Genomic DNA, 24,614 nt, shown 5'->3' on the forward strand with positions numbered 1-24,614 from the left:
AGAATAAAAATGACAAAATATAATAACAATATACTAACGGAAGCCGTTAAATATTGACCGACAAAATTCCTTAGAAAGCAAAAGTTTTCGTGTCTGATGTGGTTAAGCATGTTGCAATATTTGAGATTTTGAAGCATGTTGCAATATTTGAGATTTTGACGGAAATTCTGGTTAATATTTAGTGAGCATCAAAAAATTTCACTTTTGACAAACTTAAGGAACTAGTTTGAAGTTTGAACTTATTTACCAAAATAATAAAAAGGTCCCTGTGCTTGGGTCCAGCATTTTTTATTTCTCTTGTGCAAACGGAAGTTATAAATATATGATGAAGAAAGCGAAACATAAACTGCAACTGAAAGTTACCTTTTTACTTCTTCCAACTTTCCGCTTTCTCTCTCTCTCTCTCTTCGCTTTGCGGTACATTTCTCTCTCTACAACACATTTTATTGATGATTATTATGTTTGTAGTATAGTTTTATTAGGAAGAGAAAGATTTTGATATTATAATGTAGATTGTTGCATGCGATTTTGATAGTATGATGTAGATTGTTGCATGCCTTGTCTTTTTGTGTGTCTTAGAGTTGCGGTTTTGCTTGTTAACCGACTGTTTTCATTGTGTTTTGTCCATATTGAGAAAAACTTGAAGTCAACACCCTTAAAGCGTGAAGGCAAGAATAAAGCAAGGCTAAAAAGAAATATTGCTAGCAAAATCATCTCTGTGAAGTTTTGCATTATTAATGTTTTCAATTCTTTTGTAATTGCTTACAAGCTGCCTTTTTGATCATTTGCTGGAGGTTAGTTTGCTTTAAGGAATACAAATGGAGTTTGCTAACACAAACTTAATTAAGGGGAAGGTGAATTTTAATTCTACACTTTTCTCTATCACAAAGCATGATATTATTGTGTTAGTAAATGCTGAAAAGGTATTTTTTTTTTTTTTTTTTTTTGATCTTTTTGTATGGAGGAGCATAAAGTATTTGATATTGCTGTCACTTGAGTTATTAGGCATTTCTTTGATTCATCCCTTAAGCTAGTGTTTAGCCATAGATTTTGGATTTGAAAATTTATCTTCAATTATCTGTTTGGCCATGAAATTTGATAAGTTTTTGAGAGAAATTTCACTTCCGCTCACAAAAATTCAATTTTTTTCCAAATAAAATGCATGTCCAAACACAACTTCAAGTTCCAAGAATCACAACTTGAAAAACTCAAATTTTCAAGTTTCAACTTCAAAATCTATGGCCAAACGAAATGAGGGGAGGATGTACTTAAAGGTTCAGCAGAACCAGTAGCTTTGGTACAAACTCTGTATTTGTCTTGGAAGTTTCATTTAATACGTAAAAAGAATTTAAATTTAGAATCAATGAACTTCAAATTGCTAGAATCGAGAAGTCATAAACTTCAAATCTTGAATCCACCTCTGCTTAAATGGTCTTCAGGGGGCATTGACTCATTGTGTGTTTCTTTACGCTTTCCCTTTTCTTCTGCAAATTCTACAGCAGTTTAGGGCTACTACTAGCTATAAAATGTAAATTGATGTAGTATCTTTTGGGTATTGACCGGAGAACAAGGATTCCAAATGAGCTGATTAGTAGTTTTATTTTTCTGAGATTGTGATTTTTTTTGGCCTATTCTGTTCAACCTATAAAGGATAAGACCCTTATGCTGATTCTTGGCAGTTAAGCTAGTGTTAGCTCATCATCTTGGAATTACAAATTTCCTGGAGGTTAGGATGTTGTACTAGGCATATTCTACTTGTTCATATGATTGAGGTCAATATGATCTGTTTTACCTATCTGTTGTTGAATGCTCAATTCATAGACCTTTTGTGGCACATATGACATTGAGTATGATCTTCAAGGCTATTATTTCTTGAGTTAAATGAGTTGACAAAGCACAAGAATTGGAATTCTAGTCTAGCTTCCTGTTCTTATTTGTGGACTGAGATAGAATTTTAATTTCTTTTCTTGTTTACTTTATAGTATTGTTCTATAGGTCGAATTTGTCTATCAATAGGTTGAATTACTCTGATTTTCTGGCTTTCAGGTCAAAGCAGAGGAAACTCTTCAAATCATTTTACCTTTGGGTTGTGCTCTAGCTAGTGAGAAAATCTTGGCATCTTCCCATCCCATATAAAACTAGACTTCCAGGAAATTTGCATGTCTGATCCTGTGGCCATTGTTGATAATATTGGAAAAACACTTTCTTTGTCAGATAGGACAAAGTCTCTGGACACTGTGTTAATTAATGACAATAACCACTCTAGTAAATGGACAAATGATGAACTCTGTCGTACTGCTGACAGCGCCAGCCTTAGAGTTAAGGATATCTTCTTACCAAACGGCAAATCGTATTCTGGATCTCTGCTGGGAAACATACCTGAGGGTTCAGGAAAGTATGTCTGGTCTGATGGTACTCGGTATGATGGTGAGTGGAGACATGGAATGAGGCATGGACATGGGAAACTAGAATGGCCTAGTGGTGCTGTATATGATGGTGAATTTTCAGGTGGCTATATGCATGGTGAGGGGATGCATATTGTACCAGATATAGTGACATATATGGGACGCTGGCGGTTGAACCTCAAACATGGTTTAGGGTATCAAGTGTATCCCAATGGAGATTATTTTGAAGGGTCCTGGATCCAAGGAAAGCCTGAAGGACCTGGTAAGTATAAATGGGCAAATGGGAATATTTACTTGGGTAATATGAAGGGAGGGAACTTTTCTGGAAAAGGAACTCTCACTTGGATCAATGGAAATTCATATGAAGGAAGCTGGTTAAATAGTACAATGCATGGCTTTGGTGCATATACTTGGAGTGATGGTGGCTGTTATATTGGAACATGGACACATGGAGTAAAAGATGGAAAAGGAACATTTTATCCTAGCGGTAGCAGACTTACAGCTGGTCAGGAATTGTACCTCAATACTGTGAGAAAACAACGATTACTGCCAGATTTGAGAAAACAAAAACGAGTTTCGCATATTTCTCATGCCTCTTCAGTTGATATGGGAAATTTCAAAGTAAGTGGAAACAAAGGCTCGAAGGGGAACATATTAAAGCCTGAGCAGTCACACCCCACTAAGGTTACTCTTGAAAGACGATGGAGTCTTGAAGCAGCTATTGAGAAGGTAATTGGAAATGATATAGATGGTGCTGACACTGGGAACGATATCCATACTCATATTTTGGAAAGAGAATATATGCAAGGTGTACTAATCAGTGAGGTTGTCCTAAATGATCGATTCTCACCACAATCTAGAAGAGCAGCAAAAAGGAGGCAAAGAAAAGTTGCAAGGGAGTCAAAGAGGCCAGGTGAAGCAATAATCAAGGGCCATAGGCGTTATGATCTAATGCTTAGTTTACAGCTTGGGATCAGGTACACTACTTATGACAGCTCAGCATATGTTTCCCTGGTTTCTCTCTCCATCCTGTTTATAGCAGATTGACTTTTGCTGGTCTTTGTTGGGACTGTTTTTCAATTGTTTTTATTTGGTGTTTAAACTTAAGCAACAAATAGAGTGGTTATATATACATCTGTAATGGTATAATCTTTGTCCTTTTCTTAGTTTATTCCCACTGCCTCTTTAGTTATGTGTTTTTAACCAAGAAAGAATAGAAAAAAGAAAAAGAGAGAGAATTGCATTAGGAATTCAATTTGAAATAAAGTAGAATATAACGTCTTTATCTGCATATTCCTTTGGGTAATAATAACGGGTTCATCACAATTGGAATTGCCTGCTTTGTTCCTTATTTTTCTGTAAATCACTGTGCATTGGGGAAGACTGGAAGTCTCTGTCTCTCTGATAACAAGGGAGTCAAAGGAAGTTTGCATCTTCAACAGAGTTCTGTCTAAGCAAGTCAAAGGAAGACTTCATCTTCCACAAAATTCTGTCTATTCTGGAAACTCTAAGTTGGGTGCATTTCCTCATAGTTGTTGAGTTGTGTATATAGGTTATTTGATAACTAATTCATGTTGAAATTTAGAAAGTAAAAGTCCTCGTGGGCCAAAGTAAAGTAGAATAGCAAATTCCTGCTCAAAAGGTTGGAAGAGTAATGTAAACGAGGTTAATTATGGTGACTATATGTGTACATTCAGTCACATCCATTAAGATGACATTTGTTTGTGGAGATCTTCCGGAATGTTGTAAAAGTTTTTTCCAGAAAACGTAGAGTATTTGCTTAAGATTTTCCTAGAAGTTTTTCAAAATGTGTCCTTTTTCCTATAGTTTTGAGGTGTTTTCAAAAGAGAAGTTTTTCTTCCACTCGCGGAACAGTCAGAAATCTTCAGAAAAGCTACATCTATCCAACTATGTTTTCTTTTTTGCACATTCTTTTCCTAAAAAAACTTTTTTCAAGAAACTTTTATCAAAAGTTGTACAAACAACTCTTAAATACCTGTGGGCAGCAGGGGCACCACTTAATCAGATAACAATAACTTGAGCAAAAGGCCAAGTCTGAGAGCAAACTGAAAGGTAAAATATGACGATAGAGAAGGCAGAGGAAAAGTCTTAGAGAAAACTGAAATTTAATTTGATGATAGAAAGTTCTTGAGTCATTGGAGTTAGTAAAACCTTATTGTCTTATACAGCCCAGTCTCATTTAATTATGTTACTTCTGAAGTGCAAATAGCATCGAATTTGAAGAATATGGACTATTTGCATACGAAGAGGTTAACCATGGGAACAGTTTTGATTTTTTTTTCCCTTGCTTGCTCCTTAAATTCTGGGATAACGAATGAAGTACAGGTTCTTCTAAACCACTAAATTTGTTGACTGTGACTGAGCACATGCATTGTAGTCACGCACTAGAGGATCCCTGCCTATATTGCTTATGCAATTATTTTGATTTAATCTGTCCAGTGTGCTATCATTGTACATTTCAATTTTTTTTAAAACTCAAGTAAATTTCATTATAAATGCACAAGGCTAGTGATCAAAGTATATACAAATATTTTGTTGCTCTGCACCTTCATATAAGCGGAACTCTCTCTTTACACCAAAGTATAGTTAAGACATAAGGTTTAATACTCACTGTATTGAAAAATCTCATGTTTCCTTCAATCTAAATGAGCCAAAAGGAGACAAAGTGGTTATGTTCTTCGAGCCGCCATATTCTCCTTGCCTTTTTGTAATCTCCATCTTGACATTGCTTCATCCATGGTTCTTGGTAACTCCCATGAAATGTTGAGCATACCAAAAACCATGGTCCATATCTGCAAGGTCCAAAGGAAATACAATTCTCTTGGAGAAAGAGTTACCGTCTTCCTGTTTATTTTATATTAACCTTTATGACCAGTTAAGCTTCTAGATTATGAATGTTAAAAGGTTATGATATTTGATCAGATACGCAGTCGGAAAGTTTACACCTCTGTACAAAGACGAGAAGTGTTAAAAGGTTATGATATTATGATATCGTGAGGTCCAAAGGAAAGACAATTCTTTTGGAGAAAGAGTTACTGTCCTCCTGTCTATCTTATATTAACCTTTATGACCAGTTAAGCTTCTAGATTATGAATGTTAAAAGGTTATGGTATTTGACCAGATACGCGGTGGGAAAATTTACACCTGTACAAGGACGAGAAGTAGGAGCTTCTGATTTTGGTGCCCGTGCGAGCTTTATGGTGTATTTTCCGAAAGAAGGATCACAATTGACACCTCCTCATCAATCAGAAGATTTCAAGTGGAAAGATTATTGCCCAGTGATTTTCAGGTTGGCGATTTACCATTTTCTACCTGCAAATTTTGTTGCAATATGTGTCCATTAGATATTGTTTTCACTTTTTGGTAGCCATTTCCATTGGTTTTTATTCTTGAAGGCATGCCAAACGGTGAAGAAATAGATTGATTTATTCTGAAAGATGCTCTTTTGATCAGTGAATGTATATCTCCCAAGTGACTTAATGTAGACAATGTATCTGTCAATCATAGCTTCATCTCTTTTGCGACTTCGTTCAGCTCTACTTCTTGTTTTCTGATCAGTAAAGAGAGCGAACTTTCTGATAATAAAACTAGTGTAGTCTGCATTGTTTGACTAATTGATCAACGAGCTAACCCCTCTATGTTACTCATAAGACAAATATCTGAGCTAATCCCTTTGTATCCCATCCCTTCGCATATTCATTTCCTGTGCGCGACTGATGGAGTCATCAAAGTCCAAGCTAATTATTGGCATTTTGTCTGTTTATTCTTTAATATGCATATGTAGGATAATCGATTTACCTTCTTGTAGGAATCTGAGGGAAATGTTTAAGATTGATACTACTGACTACCTGATGTCCATCTGTGGAAACGATGCACTCAGAGAACTTTCTTCTCCTGGGAAAAGTGGCAGTGTATTTTTCCTTTCGCAAGATGCTCGTTTCATGATTAAGACATTACGAAGATCAGAAGTTAAGGTGTGCAATCTTAGCTTGAATGATTAGATCTCATTAGTTTCTGTATAACAAGTCTCCTTGTAAACCAACAAAAATAAAATAAAATAAGAAAGGCTCCTCTTAAACTATTTTTCCAGGGTGGTAGTCATGATTGTTAAGTCATAGAGCAAAAATAGAAACATAGTAACAGGCGATATTTTGTTAGGCATGAAATCTTTTCTGGAAGTACTTGCTTCTGGAGAACCAAAAGAGAATTCCAGATGTGCCCAGACGCTCTTATGGAAAGTGTGATGTTGTTGGCGGATGATTGATTCAAAAGAAATTTTTAGCTGGCTCAATTGATTTGGTAATAATTTATATTTTTTACATATATGTTACGCAGTCAAAGATACTACTCTATTACAGTGTCTTACAAGCAAAGTGGGATGCATATGAGTAGGACCAGCAGTGATACTCTGCACTTGGTTTTCTTTTATCAAGTTAAAAAACATAGGAGGATTCATGCGACTCACCGTTCCAATATAGTGGATGGCTAGTCATACGCATTGACAAAGTAAAATAGAAGTGTTTTTCAGGGAAAGCAGCATCATGTTGTGAAAAGATCATGTGTATGTGGGAGAGAGGGATAGAGAGAGATAGAGATAGAGATAGAGAGAGAGAGAGAGAGAGAGAGAGAGAGAGAGAGAGTCAAAGTACTTACTTATCTGTAGTTTCGCTTATCTCGTTAGATTGCTTTGACAATATCTAAATTGGAATTTCTATTCCCTTCTCTTTCAGTATGCCTCTTGAAGAACTATCCCTACTAATGCATGGCATATTTTTCTTGTTCCCGTTATAGTTTCAAAGTATCTAACTTCTGAAAACAGCTCATTTTTTAAACTCTGACAAATTTATCAGGGTTCCTCTAATTTTTGCAAGTTAGGTGTAAAAATGAGAACTTTCCAATTAGTGTTGGTTATAATTCTTAGACATTCATATTACTTGTAGGTTCTGCTGCGGATGCTTCCAAATTATCACCGTCATGTCAAAGAACACGAGAATACTCTCATCACTAAATTTTTCGGTCTTCACATGATAAATCCTGCGGGTGGACAAAAGGTATAAGTTGTAAAACAATCACATTATTTATCATTTTTGTTGTACTTAATCAGTTCTACAAGCTGAGAAACCTAAGTTAGGAGAACTTGATAAGTTATTTGACATTGAATGTGTTTAATAAAGAAAACAAAAGGAAATACTTAGTAATTTAAGTGCCACGTAAACTTTTCTTAAAAATTTAAGTAAAAAGTTGACTTATCATTGATATAAAAAATGAATAATCATAATTCATAAGATATCATATAACACATCTCAAATATCATATAACACGTCTAAAAATAGTATAAATTGATATGTAGAGACTTACAGGTTTAGATATTTAGTTAATCGTAATCAATGACAAGTATATGTTTTTACTTTAAAAAATCTAAACCATCTAAGTTGATTTGCTAGATATATAGACCAAATCAAAGTGAAGACAGAATATGTTTTCCTCTTTTTTTTTTTTTAGTGTTTTTTCTTGGGTTTTTAGTTTTTTATGATTGATCATACATCGTATATTGAATGAATTGGTCACATTTATTGTGTCTTAATCATACATCTTGTTGCACCTGAGTGGGAACCAAAACCTGGGTGGAGGGAGCATTTATGTTGTCAATTAGAAAGTCCTGTCATCGTCCCAATTTTTATGATTCTCCTTCCATTTTGGACGTCCCAAAATGTTTCACACCAATTCGCTTCTATACAACTTTGAAAATTCAGATTCATTAATGAATAAACTATTCAAATTTTGAACTTCGATGTGCAGCTGTTCTTTTAACTTTTCTTCACTATCTCTAATACTATTACATAAGTCAAATTAACATCTTTAATACCGTACTCAGTGAAATACCCCATATAAATGAGATGGCGGAGTATTATTTTTTCCCCAAGTCCTCTTCATTTGGTGGTTTGGTTCCAGAATACTTGTTCTTTACATGCATGGTATCATTTGAAGAAAGAATATATAAACTCTTGTACATAGAAAGCTTACTCTTTTTCTGTCAATAACTTTTGCAGTTCCGCTTTGTAGTAATGGGAAATATGTTCTGCACAGAGTTAAGAATCCACCGAAGATTTGATCTAAAAGGTTCTTCACTTGGACGATCTGCGGACAAGGTCGAGATTGACGAGAACACGATTCTGAAGGATCTGGATTTGGACTACTGCTTTTATCTAGAGCCTTCTTGGCAGGAGGCTTTACTAAAGTGAGTCTCGGTAAAATGTTCCATATCTTGCATGTATTCCTCTGATGTTTATGCACTTAACTTTACTTTCCTTCTTACTTTCTTATCCTCAAAAGTCTTCATTTGATCTCTAATCTGAAGGTTTACCTGCCCTCCCATGATGGGTGATATTCCATACGGCTTCTTGTAAAGATTAGTGAATGTTAATATGCTAGAACTTCCTGAAATCTTTTGTCTAACTTCAACAAAATTTGGTTCTTAAGTTTGATCAAGTCCTTCAGTTTTTAGCATTTAAAAGAAAGTACCTTGTGCAATTAGGTAACCAAGGATTTAAACAGCTCCCGCCATGCTTTAGTGGCATTATTCCTGTATTGAAGAAAATGGCTCAATTAGCCCTTCAGTTAATGCCTATTCCATTAGCATGCTACTTTGGAGGTCTTTTGCTAGATGTGACAATTATTCTGTAACAAAAGAAAAACTTCAATAAATTGCAGTTAGTTGAATAATTTCATGAATTACTGATTGAGTTTTCAGTTTACTTTAGCGTAATTTCATGAATTACTGGTCAACATTTTCAGTTTACGTTAGCATTTCTCAGCAACTATAGTCGATTCTTTAGTAACATTCACATGATCCATCCGAGTAAATATGGTGGAATGTTCTTGCTGCGCTCATACCATGTATTTGTAAAGAATGGATCTCTTTCTTGTTGTTTTCATATATTCTTCTATGATGGGGCTGGGACCAGTTATGATATTTCTTCAAGTTTAACATAGAGTAAGGTTTAGAGTGCATGGATTTATTTAGTACTTCTCCTGGAATCAATTAACACTGGCATCAGAAACTGTTTGATATGTTTCTCTTTATGTTTGATGGTCATTGACTTGCATAAAAGAATCTTTATGTATTCGTGCAAGTCTAATAAGACAGAGTAAGTTTTGAGTGCATGGATTTACTTGGTACTTTTACCTGGAATCAGGTACCACTGGCATTGAAAAATCATCCGAGAGTGTCTCTTTTATATAGACACAAACTTCACACTAGAATGTTGAATATTTATGAATTCATGCAAGTTACTCTGGTAATAAGTAAAGAATGGTAGTATGTGTTAAGTAGCTTTTCTCGTTCCATAGTCTAATGATATAGTAAATCTCTAGTTTGTTAGTTTAAAGAGATCACTAAGGAAAAATAATATTTGAACTTGAGATGCAATAGAAAGAGTAGAATGTCACTTAGTAATTTTGAAGTAACCTGCATTGTCTGATGTTGTTTAAGGAGATAAGCATTTTCAGTAGTGTCCCAACTAAAAGTTGAAATAGTTGCATAAGTGATTTGAAATAAAGTTTGCTTATTTCAATGGAAATCCTTTTAAATGCTCTCATTTGGTTTGTTGACATCCATGTACTTGTACAGGCAGATTGAGATTGACAGTAAATTCTTGGAGCAGCAGCATATAATGGATTACAGCCTCTTGTTAGGTGTTCATTATAGAGCACCCCAGCACCTACGATTTCCCATCTCGTGCAGTCGACATACAACAGAAGAAGGATTAGGAATTGTTGCAGAAGATGGTAGGTTTATTTCTGAAAGATAGTTGATATCGATGTGTTTCTATATCTATGTGAATAAGTATGACCCCAGGATCTGACTATCAACATTACACTTTGGGGAGAACTTATTTAGAGGTACACTGAAATCGAACCTGTTCTCAAAATTAGTTCCAGATTATTAAATGGATTAATTTCCTGATTTGGTTATCTGTTGAATAATCTATGTATGGACTAGTTAGAAATATTAAAAGACTGGATAACTGAGTAACAGAATCATTATTCAGTGTTTGGGCAAATGTGGATACCCTGTAATTGTCACTAATAAATAGGCTCATTCTCTTCTTTATGCTATCAATTACTTTTGGAACCTTTAGAACCAAATGTGAGGTAACTAGCTCAGTCAATTGGTTCCAACCTGTGATGGAACCTTACTTCTATTGACTCTGTAGTGTTTTCATGTTTTTAAACTTTTCCATTTAGGTCATGGTGTTTCTATAAAATTTGGGCACACAAATTTACACTGCAGGTCACCAGGAGACACATCATAAATGTAAACATCAAATTACTTAGATTTTTTTTTTGGAAGGGGCATCACACTACTTAGAAGTGTATGTGAAATTCCTCTGAACGATCTTAAAAAGGAAACATCTTAACAAGGATGTAATATAGGCATCAGAATGATAAAAGCTTTTACATCATAGGCTGTGTGTGCCATCAACTTCAAAGTTAAGGTAATAGATGAGTGGTTTAGGGTTCTTTTGCGTATTAATGTTGCTTGTGTATAATATTTAAAGACCAATACTAGATGTATTTATACAATACAAAAGTTTCCTGCGAGTGCACTATTAGTGATTCTGAATTTTATTCTTTTTAATTACAGAGTCACTGGAAGATGAAATATCACCCCAAGGCCTTGTTTTAGTCCCTCGTGGTGCAGATGATAATGGTGTAAGTGTCGGTCATCATGTCAGAGGCAGCCGATTGCGTGCATCATCTGCTACCGGTGACGATGAAGTGGATCTCCTCCTTCCTGGGACAGCAAGGTATGCCGAAAAGCTTTAACGTGCTACATTCTCTTTGTCAGTACATTTCAGCCCACCAAAAAAATCATGCTAGGATAACGTGCAGCTGGTTACTAGAACCACAGTGGCACAGTGCACCAAGTAGCTTTTAAGTATGGATTATAGTATTTAGGAATTTCTGATACCCAAAACACTGTATAAAAACAGAATTAAAAATTGTATGGACAAGAACGTTCATGATTTGTTATGTTCGCCCAAAGGAATGCAGTATGCTGCTATATCTCATGTAATCTGTCGATTAACTTTTAATCCGCTTTTTGTTTACTGTTTCTGTTGATATTTTCTAAAAGTAGCTTCTCTCTGTGTCCCCAAGCAGGCTTCAGATTCAGCTTGGAGTGAATATGCCAGCAAGAGCAGAGTATATACCCAGGAAAGATGAAGCACAGATGTTCGTTGAAGTATACGATGTGGTATTATATCTCGGCATCATTGACATATTGCAAGAATACAACCTAAGAAAGAAAATAGAACATGCATACAAATCAGTTAAGTTTGATTCTATGTCCATTTCTGCTGTGGAGCCAACATTTTATTCACAGCGGTTCTTAGAGTTCATTCGAAAGGTGTTTCCTGCACATTCAATAGTGAATTAGAAGAGTTTGTATATTGTCGTTTACACCTCTAACTTTCCTCTAAACAAGGGATTAATCCCATGACTTGTTTGTAGTTACCAAATATTTATCTACTGTTTGCATTTATTGAGAATTTATGTATATAGTGAAAACAAGGGATCACTCTCTCTCTCAGAGGCAACAATGGAAAAACTTCTCTTATGAAGATACCACCAACACACTGACTAGAATTTCAATTTAGTGGAGAGGCAACTCTAAGTTGAAATGGAGGTGGGCGATCTGGATATGCCTGAGGTTGTCAGGCTAAATTCCCAAGCCATCGATGAAAATATATAAATACACAAGTAAAAAGGATCTGCCAAGAAGAAGGTAGATTGATTCACTGACAATTTAAGTACAAGTATTTAAGTACAAATTATCTTATAACTCAGATTTGGCTCCTGACAATGAGAGGATTAAATTTATATAAGTATCAAGACTTCATTTCAGTGGAGTAGCAGCTAATGCACCGGTCACTTCTGATATTCGAAGCCAGTATTGTATCACATTGTTTGCCTCCTGCAGAGACCACCAGCATGCATGAAACAGCAAAATGATGCACTACTAGGCAGCACAACATGCAATCCATTATTTCATGCCTAGACTCTAATCACCATCTGACGCTTCGTAGAAAAGCGGATCTACAAAACTCAATTTCCATTCACCAGGAGTCGATTTGACTATGTATATTTCACGTAGATGCTACCACAATTATTATCAGTCATCACCATGACGATGACGAAGATGAACAAAGCCAAAGGAAGATGTCAGAGCTAATCAAGAATTACGTAATTAAGTTGGTAAATTGAATCTGAAGATTCATTTTCATGACTTCCATTAGTGCATTCATGAATATATGGGTTTTCCATTTTTCTCTACGAAGAATTAGGCAGACGAGGTGGACCAGTCCTTTTGTTCCAGAAACAGAATGTGAGCCATCTATAAAAGTGCACTAATTTTGCATATTACAGAGGACTATAGTGCTCCTATGAGTTTAACTATTAAAGGATAGAGTATTTTTCCAGCTAAACATTTGATATTTGGAGAAACAAAACGAGTATAATCCATTGCTTCTTTAATTTAGTAGGTCCTATAATCAGTATAACTTTTATGGGGAAATTTCAGAAATATACAATTCGCTGACTTATATTGCAAAAATATAGTCCAAAACTTACATTGCAAAAATATGGCCCAAAAACACTTTTATACAGTGTTATACACTTATATACAAAAGACAAGTACATTATGTATATAGGTGTATGATGTGTAGGTATATACACTAAAAGATATAATTATACAATATTATACACGAAAATACGCACTTACACACATTTATACACAATTATACAATATTGTATAAGTGGGTATAAACAAAGATCTGGACTGGTTTTGAATATGAATTGCACTTTTATACAAGACGGATACATTATGTATTATATGTGTATAAAAATGTATAATAGTGTATAAGAGGTGTGTATATGGGTGTATACACACCTCTTATACACTATTATATAGAAACTATCTCCAACACCACCAAAGATGGAGCAACATCAGCCATCGCCGGAGTTCCATTCTATGGTGAACTCCAACACCACCAATGACGTCCGACGAGCAGCATCGGGCTTTCTCCTTCTCCGTTCATCTCTATCTCTCCCTCGACGAGATCATGCCGGAGCTCCGGCGAAAACCACCAGCCACACCACCTCGCTCACCACCACTAGATCTGAGTTGATTTCCGGTGATCGAAAGAGAGGAGGTGCGGTGGAGAAAGAGAAAGAGAGAGAGAGAGAGAGAGAGAGGAGAAGGAGGAGGGAGGGGGTCATTTTTTGTAAGATTTTAAAAGGTGGGTCAATTTTGAAAACATTATTACCCTAATTAACATACAATGTAATTATTCCAACTTTTATGCACTGATAACATGAAAAATATTTACACAATCATGTGATTTAAAAGATTATTGTATGTAACTTTGTTCAATAAGCATAAAATTTAGTAATGTTGCTATAATAAGTTAAATTACATTAATAGCGTAAACATTCACTATAATATAAGTGTATATAACTCAAATCCGTCCTAGAATATGATTCAGATTTTATAATCAAATGCTTCCCCTTAGTACTGATCTTCAGCGACTCATTTAATTTGTTATGGAATTGACTATCCCCTGATGCTGCTAAAGTGCTATACATTTTGCTCATAACTTAATTCGGTATTATTTGATATTTACATATTGCTATTGGACTTCCTAGTGTTTTCAAACACTAACGACGTTGTGCTTTTTACACCGTTGGTGTTTTCCTGTTTACCGTGGTTAATTATTTATTTCCGATAAAAACTTACCCACATTCAATGTAAATGAGCTTTATCTTTACTTTCATCCCCATTAACAAATGTACAACTGGCGTAATTTATTTTATTCCCCCAGCTTCGCCTATCAGAGCTTTATTTATACGTCTACCTACATTTTTGTTAGGGGTCGTTTAGTATGATGATGGATAAGGAAAAATAATTCCGGGAGAAAAATTTAGTACCACTATAGGATCCCTTGTTTGGTTACTAATCCTGAAATAAGTTATTCCAGGATTAAAAATAGTGCTGCGATAAGTTATCCGTGGCAGAGGGTGGAATAACTGTTGAAACATGATGTATATCAAACTGTATATCTGTGTATATCGCATTCTATGCTTAAGTCGGTTAGAAGTTAGTTATAGTTTGATTAGGTGGTTAGTAGTACAAATCATTAGTTGCCAGCTGTAAACAGCTGGCCAATGCAGCTAGCACTACATATAATCACATGCTTGTAACTTCAATTCCAATTCAATCATAATCAAAGATATTTTCTATTCTTCTCCTAAGTCGAATGCTCTCATTGTTCATCTTCCATGGCTGAGCTTGTAGCTCAGTTCATGATTCAATCCTAGTAATTTCACATGGTATCAGAGCATAGATCCTAAGATCGATATCTGCAAAACAAACTCGATTAGAGAAAAAGAAAATTGAAATCAAAGAAAGGAAAAATGACCGAAGAATCTTCAGTTGAAACCGTTACGGTTGATCATCATCATCCTTTGTATTTGCAAGCATCAGATGTACTTGGTTTAGTGTTGTTCCCAACTAAATTTACAGGCAGTGGTGGATTCATGATTTTCATTCAGGGGGCTCGAAAAAAAACAAAAGCTAAATAAAGATAATGTTATTCCTAGGAATCAAACCTAGGACGCTGGAGACAATTTTGAACACCCTGAACCGCTTGAGCTAACCTTTTGCATTTGTTCAAGGTATTCAAAAGTTAATATATGTACATAAACACAAAAAATCTACCTTATATATACATTGTAACTTTTTGCCGAGGGTGTTCTCGGCACCCTCCAAATCCGCCCCTGCTTATCGGTCCAGAAAACTATATATTATGGAGTATATCGATGAGATTAACCTTGACAGGAAAAGGTAAACTCGGTTTTATAAATGGAACTTATACAAAAAGCAAATATAAGGGAGAATTGGAAGAGTTATGAGAAAAATGTGATACCATTGTGTTTTCATGGATTGGAAATACTGTATCTAGTGATCTAATACCTAGCATTATGTATGCTGCTAGTGTGAAGCAAATTTGGGATGAATTCAAGGAAAGATTTGATAAATCAAACCTCACAAGGATCTATCACTTGTGTTCAGAAATTCTAAATCTGAAACAAGGAAATGACTCAGTTACATGTTATTACTCTAAGATGAAGGTGTTGTGGGATGAATTGGATGTGATGGTTCCCTTACCATCTTGTTATGCTGAGTCAAGACAATACACAGATCGTCTCAAATCTCAGAGGCTGATACAATTTCTCATGGGACTTAATGAGAGTTATAGCAGCATAAGAAGTAATTTATTAGCAAAAGGTTCAAATGTAACAATCAATGATACATATATAGTAACTATATAAGAGGAAAGTCATAGATCTCTAGGAATTGTTGATGCACATAGAGAAGCACTGACTATGCTAGCAGGAAAGACACAAGGATACAGATTAAAAAAATCAGTAATGGGACCAGCTTGTGGAGAAAGTGGTTACAAAGCACATATGACTATAGATTGCTATAGACTAGTGAGCTATCCTGCTGACTTCAAGAGCAAGAAGAAGAATGGACAAGTTACACAACCTAAGCCCTTTGCCAGTTCAGTTACAATAGCTGATGAAGGAGAATCAAGTGAACTGCACCATACTAATGGAGGATTGTTTAAACCTCAGCATTATAAGGAAGTGCTGAACAAGATAGATGAATCAGCTTCCACCAAATATGTAGCTAATATGGAAGGTATGACCTCTCTATTTTCCTATGGTATAGCATATGTTCAGGTACATCACACCATATTACACCTTAAAAGAAACTTTTGACAACACTTAGAAGGTTAGAAGCTCAGCAAAGTAGTAAAATACAAATTCCAAATGGTAAAAAATCACAAATAGCACATACAGGAGATGACATGGTGTTAAGTGGTCATACAGTTCATAATGTATTACATGTGCTAGAATTCAAGTTCAACCTATTATCAGTTTCTAAACTTACCAAGGAACTATGTTGTGCAGTGTTCTTTTTGCCTGATTTCTATGTATTTCAGGGCCTCTTCAATGGCAAGGTAATGGGGATTGGTAGATAGAGAGATGGATTATACATTTTGTTACTGGTCAAGTAAAAGCACCCACATTAAGCAACTCTTTAGTTCCAAGTAATATAGATGGACAACTTTGGCACATGAGGCTAGGCCATCCTTCTGTAGGAGCAATGCACCACATATCATCTCTCAAGCTCAAGGTGGATGATAGCATTCAAGAATTTTGTGAAATATGTCCTTTAGCAAGACACCATAGACTGAAGTTTCCTATCGATGAGAGCAAAACTGATACTTGTTTTCAACTTGTACATCTTGATCTGTGGGGACCTTACAAAAAGCTCACTTATGATAATAAACATTTTTTTTGTTACTATAGTAGATGATTTTAGTAGATACTCTTGGGTCTGTCTCAACAATTCTAAGTGTGAAGTTATTACTGTACTGAATGATTTCCTGTGCTTAATAAATAATCAGTTTGGGTGCAATTTTAAAGTGTTAAGATCTGACAATGGTTCTGAATTTTTTAACTTAAAATTTGTTGATATGCTTGCTTCTAATGGCATTATTGACCAGAGTAGTTGTCCCTATACTCCTCAATAGAATGGGCTTGTTGAGAGGTATCACATACACATACTTGAAATAGCTAGGGCCTTAAGGTTTCAAAGTGCCATTCCCATATGTTTTTAGGGAGATTGTGTAAGAACAACAACCCATCTTATTAATAAGTTGCCTTCCTAAGTCCTAGCTGGTAAAAGTCCTTATGAGTTTTTGCTAGGAAAGCTACCAAGTCTAGATCATCTGAGAGTTTTTTGCTGCCTTTGCTATGCTAGCAACTTGTCTAGAATGGATAAGTTTGCAGAAAGGGCAAGGAAAAGTGTTTTGGTTGGCTACTTAGAAACTCAGAAGGGGTATAGGCTTTATGACTTGCATTCCAAGGTGCAGTCTATCAGCAGGGATGTGACTTTTTGAGAGTCTATTTTCTTTTAAAAAATGATATCTCCAATCTGCAGGTTGATGATATGTTCTTATATGTTACTCCTACCTCAGTACTTGGAGAATCAGATGCTGGAAATGATGATGTGTTACTTCCTTCACCAACTACTCATGAAGTCTTTCCTTTAGTATGTCCAGATACTAGTGTACAAATGCACCTGATAGTGTAACACCAACTACAGTTGAGTCAACCAATGCACCTGTGGTGCAACACTAACTGCAGTTGAGTCAACCAATGCACCTGATGGTGTTGAACCAACTGAAGTTGAGTCACATGAGGTTGTTAATGCTGAAGATGAACCAGATGCTGTTGATGCTGAAGTTATACCTCTTGCATTAGATACTACTGATACACATGCATCCGATGCACCTGATCACATTCAACTACATTTGCTACACGATCATGAAGCAGTTGATGAGCAACAGGCTATCAAAAATTGGTTGGCAAGTTGATACACTTGACCATAACTAGACCAAATACATGTTTTGCTGTTCAGTTGCTGAGTCAGTTCATGCAACTTCCTAAGAAGTCACATTGGGATATTGCTCTAAGGGCGGTAAGATATGTGAAGAAAGCACTAGGATTAGCTGTGTTATTGGGGAGAAGTGCAATCACAGAAATGTATGTGTTCTGTGACTCAGATTGGGCTTCTTGTCCCAATACAAGAAGATCAGTGACAGGCTTTGCTATTCAGCTGGGTGGATTATTGATTTCATGGAAATCAAAGAAGCAACATACAATAAGTAAGAGCTCAGCAGAAGTGGAAGCAAGCTACAGATCAATGGCTTCAGCAGTTTCAAAAGTTGTTTGGTTGACAAGATTGCTCGAGGACTTGATGGTAGAGGTTACACTTCCAATCAAGGTCTTTTGTGATAGCAAAGCAGCAATTCAAATAGCTTCTAATCCCATATTCCATGAACGTACAAAACATATTGAAATTGATTGTCACTTTGTCAGAGAAAAGTACAAGAAAGGACTGATGCAACCTACATACATCAATACTAAACTACAACTTGCGGATTTGATAACCAAAGGCTTAGGAGTAGCACAACATCATTTTCTCTTGTCCAAGCTGGGGGTTCTTGATGTTTTTCACCCACCAGGTTGAGGAGGAGTGTTAAAACATGATGTATATCAGGATATATATTTATGTATATCATGTATATCACATTCTGTGCTTAAGTCGGTTAGAAGTTAGTTATAATTTGATTAGGTGTTTAGTAGTGAAAATCATTAGTTGCCAGCTGTAAACAGCTAGCCAATGCAGCTAGCACTACATTAAATCACATGCTCGTAACTTCAGTTCCAAACAATCATAATCAAAGATATTTTCTATTCTTCTCCTAAGTTGAATGCTCTCATTGTTCATTTTCCATGGCTGAGCTTGTAGCTTAGTTCATGATTCAAGTTCATTTTCCATGGCTAAGCTTGTAGCTTAGTTCATGATTCAATCCTAGTAATTTTACAATAACAATTCCAGGATTAGTTATCCCAAGATAAAACAATGAAAATGACGAAAATAGTCATGCGGTTCCTCAAACCCTTTTTCAACTACATAAGGTGGAGGATATTTTTGTAAACCAATAACCTTTTCTTAAAAATTATGCAATGCATGTTACTTTTAATATAACAAACCAAACATTGAGTAAAAAATAATACCAAAATAACTTATCCCAACATAACTAATGCCAATATAATTAATCCCAACATAAATTATACCATCATAACTTCTCTTCAAACCAAACGACACAGTGAGTACTTTTGAACTAAAATTTTTGCGATCAACGACCATCAAAATGAGATCTAAATCTAAGACATATGGAATGATCAAGACTTTTTTCATTTATATACATTGGTAGTGTAATTAATGATTTTTTTACACTATCAGATCAGTCAAATGAAATTTATAAACAAGCTACCTTACAATATAAGATTTGTAATCATAAAAATAAGACATATTATTTATTATAATATTGAAAAGTGACCTGATAATGTAAAAATTTATCACGTAACTTAAACTCATAATTTAAACTTTAACATGAAAATAGTGCTAGATCCCTAGGTACCTAGTAGTTGGGATTCGAAGTATAAACGGCTTATAATAGAATGTATCACTATTACAAGTACTACAATACCATTAATTAGATGTCTTTTATTTGTGATTGATGAAACTAATCAAGTAGATTCCATAGGTCAATATCAGCTGAAAAGTCATCCAAATTACCACTTTGTCCTTGTTGCATGGGCGGTGAAATTTCGTCATGCAACATACTTGGTAACATATTTTCTTCATTAAAGCTGCCCACAGCTTTTGCTTCCTCAATTTCATTGCAATTTTCCAGTAAGCTTGTCCACCATTGAACTCCCTCGTCTATCGACGTTGTTGGCTTCTCGCAAATATTTAGTATTTCCTTGGTGCTTTCATCATTGTTTGTGATACTTTTGTTGCTGCACCAACAGACATTCGTTGTATTTGAGAAGGTCCGAGGTTGAGATCTTACTATGGTGTTTTCCGTGATCTTGAGGGTGTTATTGTACTTTCTCTCTTGTCGATGACGAGTAGTTAACTTCCTTTGAAAGTGAGTGTTCCAGTAGTTTTTTACATCGTTTGCTGTTCTTCCCGGAAGTCTACCCGCGATTAGTGACCATCTAATTAAACAAAAAAAAAAACAAAAAAAAAAACAATATCAAAGACAACTTTCTATGCAGCATAATTCCTCGATTTTTTTTTTCATTTCTATTATTCTCTCAGAGTATTGTTTGATTGGGCACATAAATAGATTAAAAAGGAGAGTAAAACACATAAATTAGAATGAGTAGTTATAAAGAATACCATATAAAATGGAAGGGATGAGGGAATAAATTTTTGGTCGGCTCCCGAAGAGCAGGAGTATTAACTATTAACGTGTTTAAAGATGAACTTGCCTGTTTCCTAAAAGCTTATGAAGCCTCAAAATGAGATCAACTTCATCAGAAGAGAAGTCATCTCTCTTGATATTTGGCCTTAGATAATTCAGCCACCTTAATCTGCAACTCTTCCTGCATCTATTCAAACCTGCATGCATGCATATAGAAATATAACTCAAAACCATGCTACTAATAGTTTGATAATTATAATGGGTTAGGGAGTGAGATTATTATTACCAGCTCTAATGAGAACTTTATGCCACTTTCCTTCCCCGTACGTCTCAACACATTTCCTCAGTAAAGAATCTTCTTCTTTAGTCCATGCACCTTTCCTCACTCCCGACATTTTGGAGTACTAGTATGTCACACTGAAAATGACGCTAAAAAGAAAAAAGAGAACTCCAATGATCGAGTTTAGGCAAAGCACGTGACGGAAAGTCAAAACATATACTCCATTTGGTTCAACGTGTTAGTTTGATTAGACAAATAATTTTTTTAAAAAATGAAGATTTATGAGTTTCAAAATATCAAAAGTACGACACACTTATAGTCTGTTTGATCAAACTTTCAAAATCTCCTTACTTTAAAAAATATTTTTATCGGAGACGCTTTTCGAAAAGAAAAAAAAATTTGGAGAGTAGTGTTTGATTGATAAATTTGAAAATTACTTTTGTCAATATCAGAGCAACAATTTATGCTTGAGCGAGTTTTCAAAAAATGCCTATATGAAGGAGCTATTTTTTTTTTGTTTCTACTTTATTCAAAGTATTTATTTATTCATAGAAACCTGGCCAACACATCAACACTTTAAAATAAGAAATTTTAGCTTCCCACAAGCTTGGCCAACCAATATTATTGAAACAGATGGAGCAGTAAAACCAAAGAGAATATACCACAACGGTGACGGACGAGAATTCTAGGCTCCTTACAAGACTTGGGCTATCCTCCTTCCTTCGCCAGGCACGCTAAAAACACAACTATATACTTACAAGCTCTACGACTGCTAGCTGTGGATTGGGTTGTTCTTTCCACAAATTTGGCAAGTCATATTTCCACTGTTTCAGTTTCTCTATATAGGCTCGTTTGGAATTGATTAGGCACTCAAAAATATTGGACGTGGAGGGACTCTAACCACGAGAGTCTTTCATGCAAAATGCCAAATGTGTAATAAATTGCACTGTACTTCAAGGGAGAAAAGGACCAAAATCATCCATAATGTTTGGGTTTGGATCAAAATCATACATATTCTTTCACATGGTGCACTAATAGTACATTATGTTTGCATAAGTGGTGCACTTTTAGTCACAATCCCAAATAAATTTAACGGAAAAGAACAAAAATGCCCCTGAACTTTTAGAAAAGGTATAAAAATACCCTTTATTCATCTATTTTGCTAAAACTACCCCTCAATTCAACTTTTTGGCTCATTTATTCCCCTTGACTAACGGACAACACTAATTTTTTATTTTTTTTTAAATTAAATTGCACATGACATTTTATTACTGAAAAATTGATTTATTCTTTTAAAAAGAAATCTGAAACCTTGGAATTTTTTTAAATTTGGAAAACTTTTTTTTAACGAGTAAAACCTTGACTAACGGACAACACTAATTTTTTTTCTTTTCAAAATGTGAAAAATTGGATTATTATAAAAATCTGAAAAAATTAAATTTTTTATGGAAAAACTGTGTTTAAAAAAAAAAAACAGAAAACTATCTTTTTTTAAATCTAGAAGAAAATTATGGAGTATTAGTTTTGCACATTTTACTTAAAAAAACAATCAGTTTTTCAGATTTAAAAATTGAATTTTCTAAAAAAGAAATGGGGTTTCCACCCGTTAAATTTTTTTTTCCAAACTTAAAAAAATTCCACATGTTTTAATGAAAATCCAATTCTGTTTATATATATATATATATATATATATATATATATATATATATATATATATATATATATATATATATATATAAAAGGCTTACTACATTTGTTTTTTTAAAGAAATGGATGTTGAAAAATTATTTTTCCTTATTCTACAAATAACGATTTTTCAGATTTCTTTTTAAAAGAATAAATCAATTTTTCAGTAATAAAATGTCATGTGCAATTTATTTAAAAAAAAAAAAAAATTAGTGTTGTCCGTTAGTCAAGGGGAATAAATGAGCCAAAAAGTTGAATTGAGGGGTAGTTTTAGCAAAATAGATGAATAAAGGGTATTTTTATACCTTTTCTAAAAGTTCAGGGGCATTTTTGTTCTTTTCCGTTAAATTTATTTGAGATTGTGACTAAAAGTGCACCACTTATGCAAACATAATGTACTATTAGTGCACCATGTGAAAGAATATGCATGATTTTGATCCAAACCCAAACATTATGGATGATTTTGGTCCTTTTCTCACTTCAAGGTCCCCCGTTCAGTACCGTTCTGTCTATTATAATCATCCCTTAACTCTTTTTACATTGAACTAAACGAAGAAAAAATAGAACTCTCTTCTTGTTTTGGTTGATGTGCATTAGAAGGGAGCATCCACGAAGAGAGTTCCTTAGCCACACGTTCGCAAAGGCAGTGGAATTATATATACGAGTTTAAGTTTGTATGGTATCAGGCTAATTATTAATTAAGGGATAGCTGGTTAAAGTTATGCAGATATTAATAATGGAGAGATTAGTTAGGAGAGAATCTATGTATTATTTTAGGCATAATACATAAACAAGCCCTTAAACTTGGCCTCAACTGACGTGCCACGTCAGCATTTGTGTTTACTTGTTCAACTTTATATAAGTTGAGGTGCCTATTTGTGCACACCCAAAGTTGAAGGACATACTTGCCAACTGAGGCCAAATTTAAGGGCCTATTTATGTATTATGCCATTATTTTATGCAGATTATTTATTCATGTGTTTGCTATTTCATCTTCTATCCAGCATAAAATAATACATCAGTTTCCCTATAACTTATACATGTACTATTTGTAGGTTTTTAAATTGCAGACCAAACACCATATTAGGTGTGTTGAATTTTATACATAACAAAAAAAAGCTACCAAACATGATATTACTTACGCATGATTTAATAGATGAATAACTTAGCCCCTAACCAGCTACCAGAGGCGGATCTTGGATTTAAACTTTTAGGGTTCAACCTTTTAAATTTTTTAGCATTGAACCATTATATTTCTAAAGTTATGGGTTCATATCTACTATTTATAATAAATTTAGAAAATTTTTACATATGAATTTGTACACTGCACCGAAAGTTTGGGGTTCAATTGAACCCCAAATTATAATGCTCCATGCGCCCCTGCCAGCTACCGTGAGGCTTGGATGTTAATAGGTAAAATAGGCCAATAAGTTGATGACATGTGTCCCTCCGTTAAAATGAGGGGTACATCTGTGTCAAAATATAATGACAGGGATATATTTAGACGGAAAGCATAACGAGGAGTATATTTAAATCATTTCTCATAATGCAGGGTATATTTGGCCCTTTTCCGTTTATATTGCAGTGTAACATGCAGAGTTTATGGAGATTAGCAGAAATACACGATGATCTTAGTGCAAGATTTGCTATGACTGGATAAACAGAGGAAGGGGTTTAGCAACAGATGTCCTTTTCTTTAAAAGGATGGGTATCGAAATTAATGATTTATTGCAAAAAGTACCTAAATTAAATTCTATAGCTACTATACAATTCCTCGATTTTCTTTATTAATCGTCTATATTGACTTGATTTGAGATCCTAACTCACATATGCACATGTCCACTACTGATGCAGTTGAGAGAGTACTATGATATCATAATTGTTAAAAGGGCTATACACATTCAGTTATTATATATGATATTATTATATTACATGATCCCATTAGTGGCGGAAGCAAATTTTTCATCAAAAATATTCTTCATTTACGACATATATATAAATTGATCGTGTATATGGTATGATTTTCTGTCTTTCCGACAAATCCTCTTATGCCAATCTAGCTCCTCCCCTAAATATAATAACCCTATCAAGAAAATGAAAGAGTTTTAAGTGATTTACAAAGCAAAATATTAGTATTGGAGCATCTAATCAAAATTTAAGTTCAATAGATTTTGATTCTTAATCTTAAAGATTTGCTCATAGGGCAAGTGGAGGTCAAAAGTTAAAAGACCATCCATTTCCAAGGTCTTTTGGTGTAATTTCTTGGATTTGTTGCTAAGTCTTTAACACAATATAGGGCCAAGT

General features: G+C 34.7%; 2 protein-coding genes across 6 annotated transcripts; one reads left to right on the top strand and one right to left on the bottom strand.

The window, feature by feature from the left end:
• Nucleotides 1-282: 282 nt before the first annotated feature.
• LOC132606871 (phosphatidylinositol 4-phosphate 5-kinase 9-like) lies at nt 283-12,002 on the top strand. 5 transcript variants are annotated; one of them, XM_060320542.1, is made up of 9 exons: nt 283-417; nt 2,047-3,382; nt 5,548-5,715; nt 6,235-6,400; nt 7,367-7,477; nt 8,477-8,664; nt 10,057-10,214; nt 11,074-11,236; nt 11,592-12,002. In XM_060320542.1, exons 2-9 carry the CDS (start codon nt 2,160-2,162, stop codon nt 11,866-11,868), a joined length of 2,454 nt encoding a protein of 817 aa, XP_060176525.1. In that variant the 5' UTR covers nt 283-417; nt 2,047-2,159; the 3' UTR covers nt 11,869-12,002. The 5 variants fall into 5 exon arrangements, 4 of the variants coding, with proteins under 4 accessions (XP_060176525.1, XP_060176526.1, XP_060176522.1 ...); XM_060320543.1 differs by lacking the exon at nt 283-417 and adding an exon at nt 625-923; XM_060320539.1 differs by lacking the exon at nt 283-417 and adding an exon at nt 625-854.
• Nucleotides 12,003-19,483: 7,481 nt separating this feature from the next.
• LOC132606872 (transcription factor MYB1-like) lies at nt 19,484-20,853 on the bottom strand. Its single transcript, XM_060320544.1, has 3 exons — nt 20,631-20,853; nt 20,412-20,541; nt 19,484-20,135 (listed from the first exon to the last, which is right to left on the bottom strand). The coding sequence occupies exons 1-3, from the start codon at nt 20,737-20,739 to the stop codon at nt 19,658-19,660; spliced, it is 717 nt and encodes a 238-aa protein (XP_060176527.1). The 5' UTR covers nt 20,740-20,853; the 3' UTR covers nt 19,484-19,657.
• Between the last annotated feature and the right edge of the window lie 3,761 nt (nt 20,854-24,614).

This window comes from Lycium barbarum, chromosome 8 (genome assembly GCF_019175385.1).
Source record: "Lycium barbarum isolate Lr01 chromosome 8, ASM1917538v2, whole genome shotgun sequence".
Lineage (NCBI taxonomy): Eukaryota > Viridiplantae > Streptophyta > Magnoliopsida > Solanales > Solanaceae > Lycium > Lycium barbarum.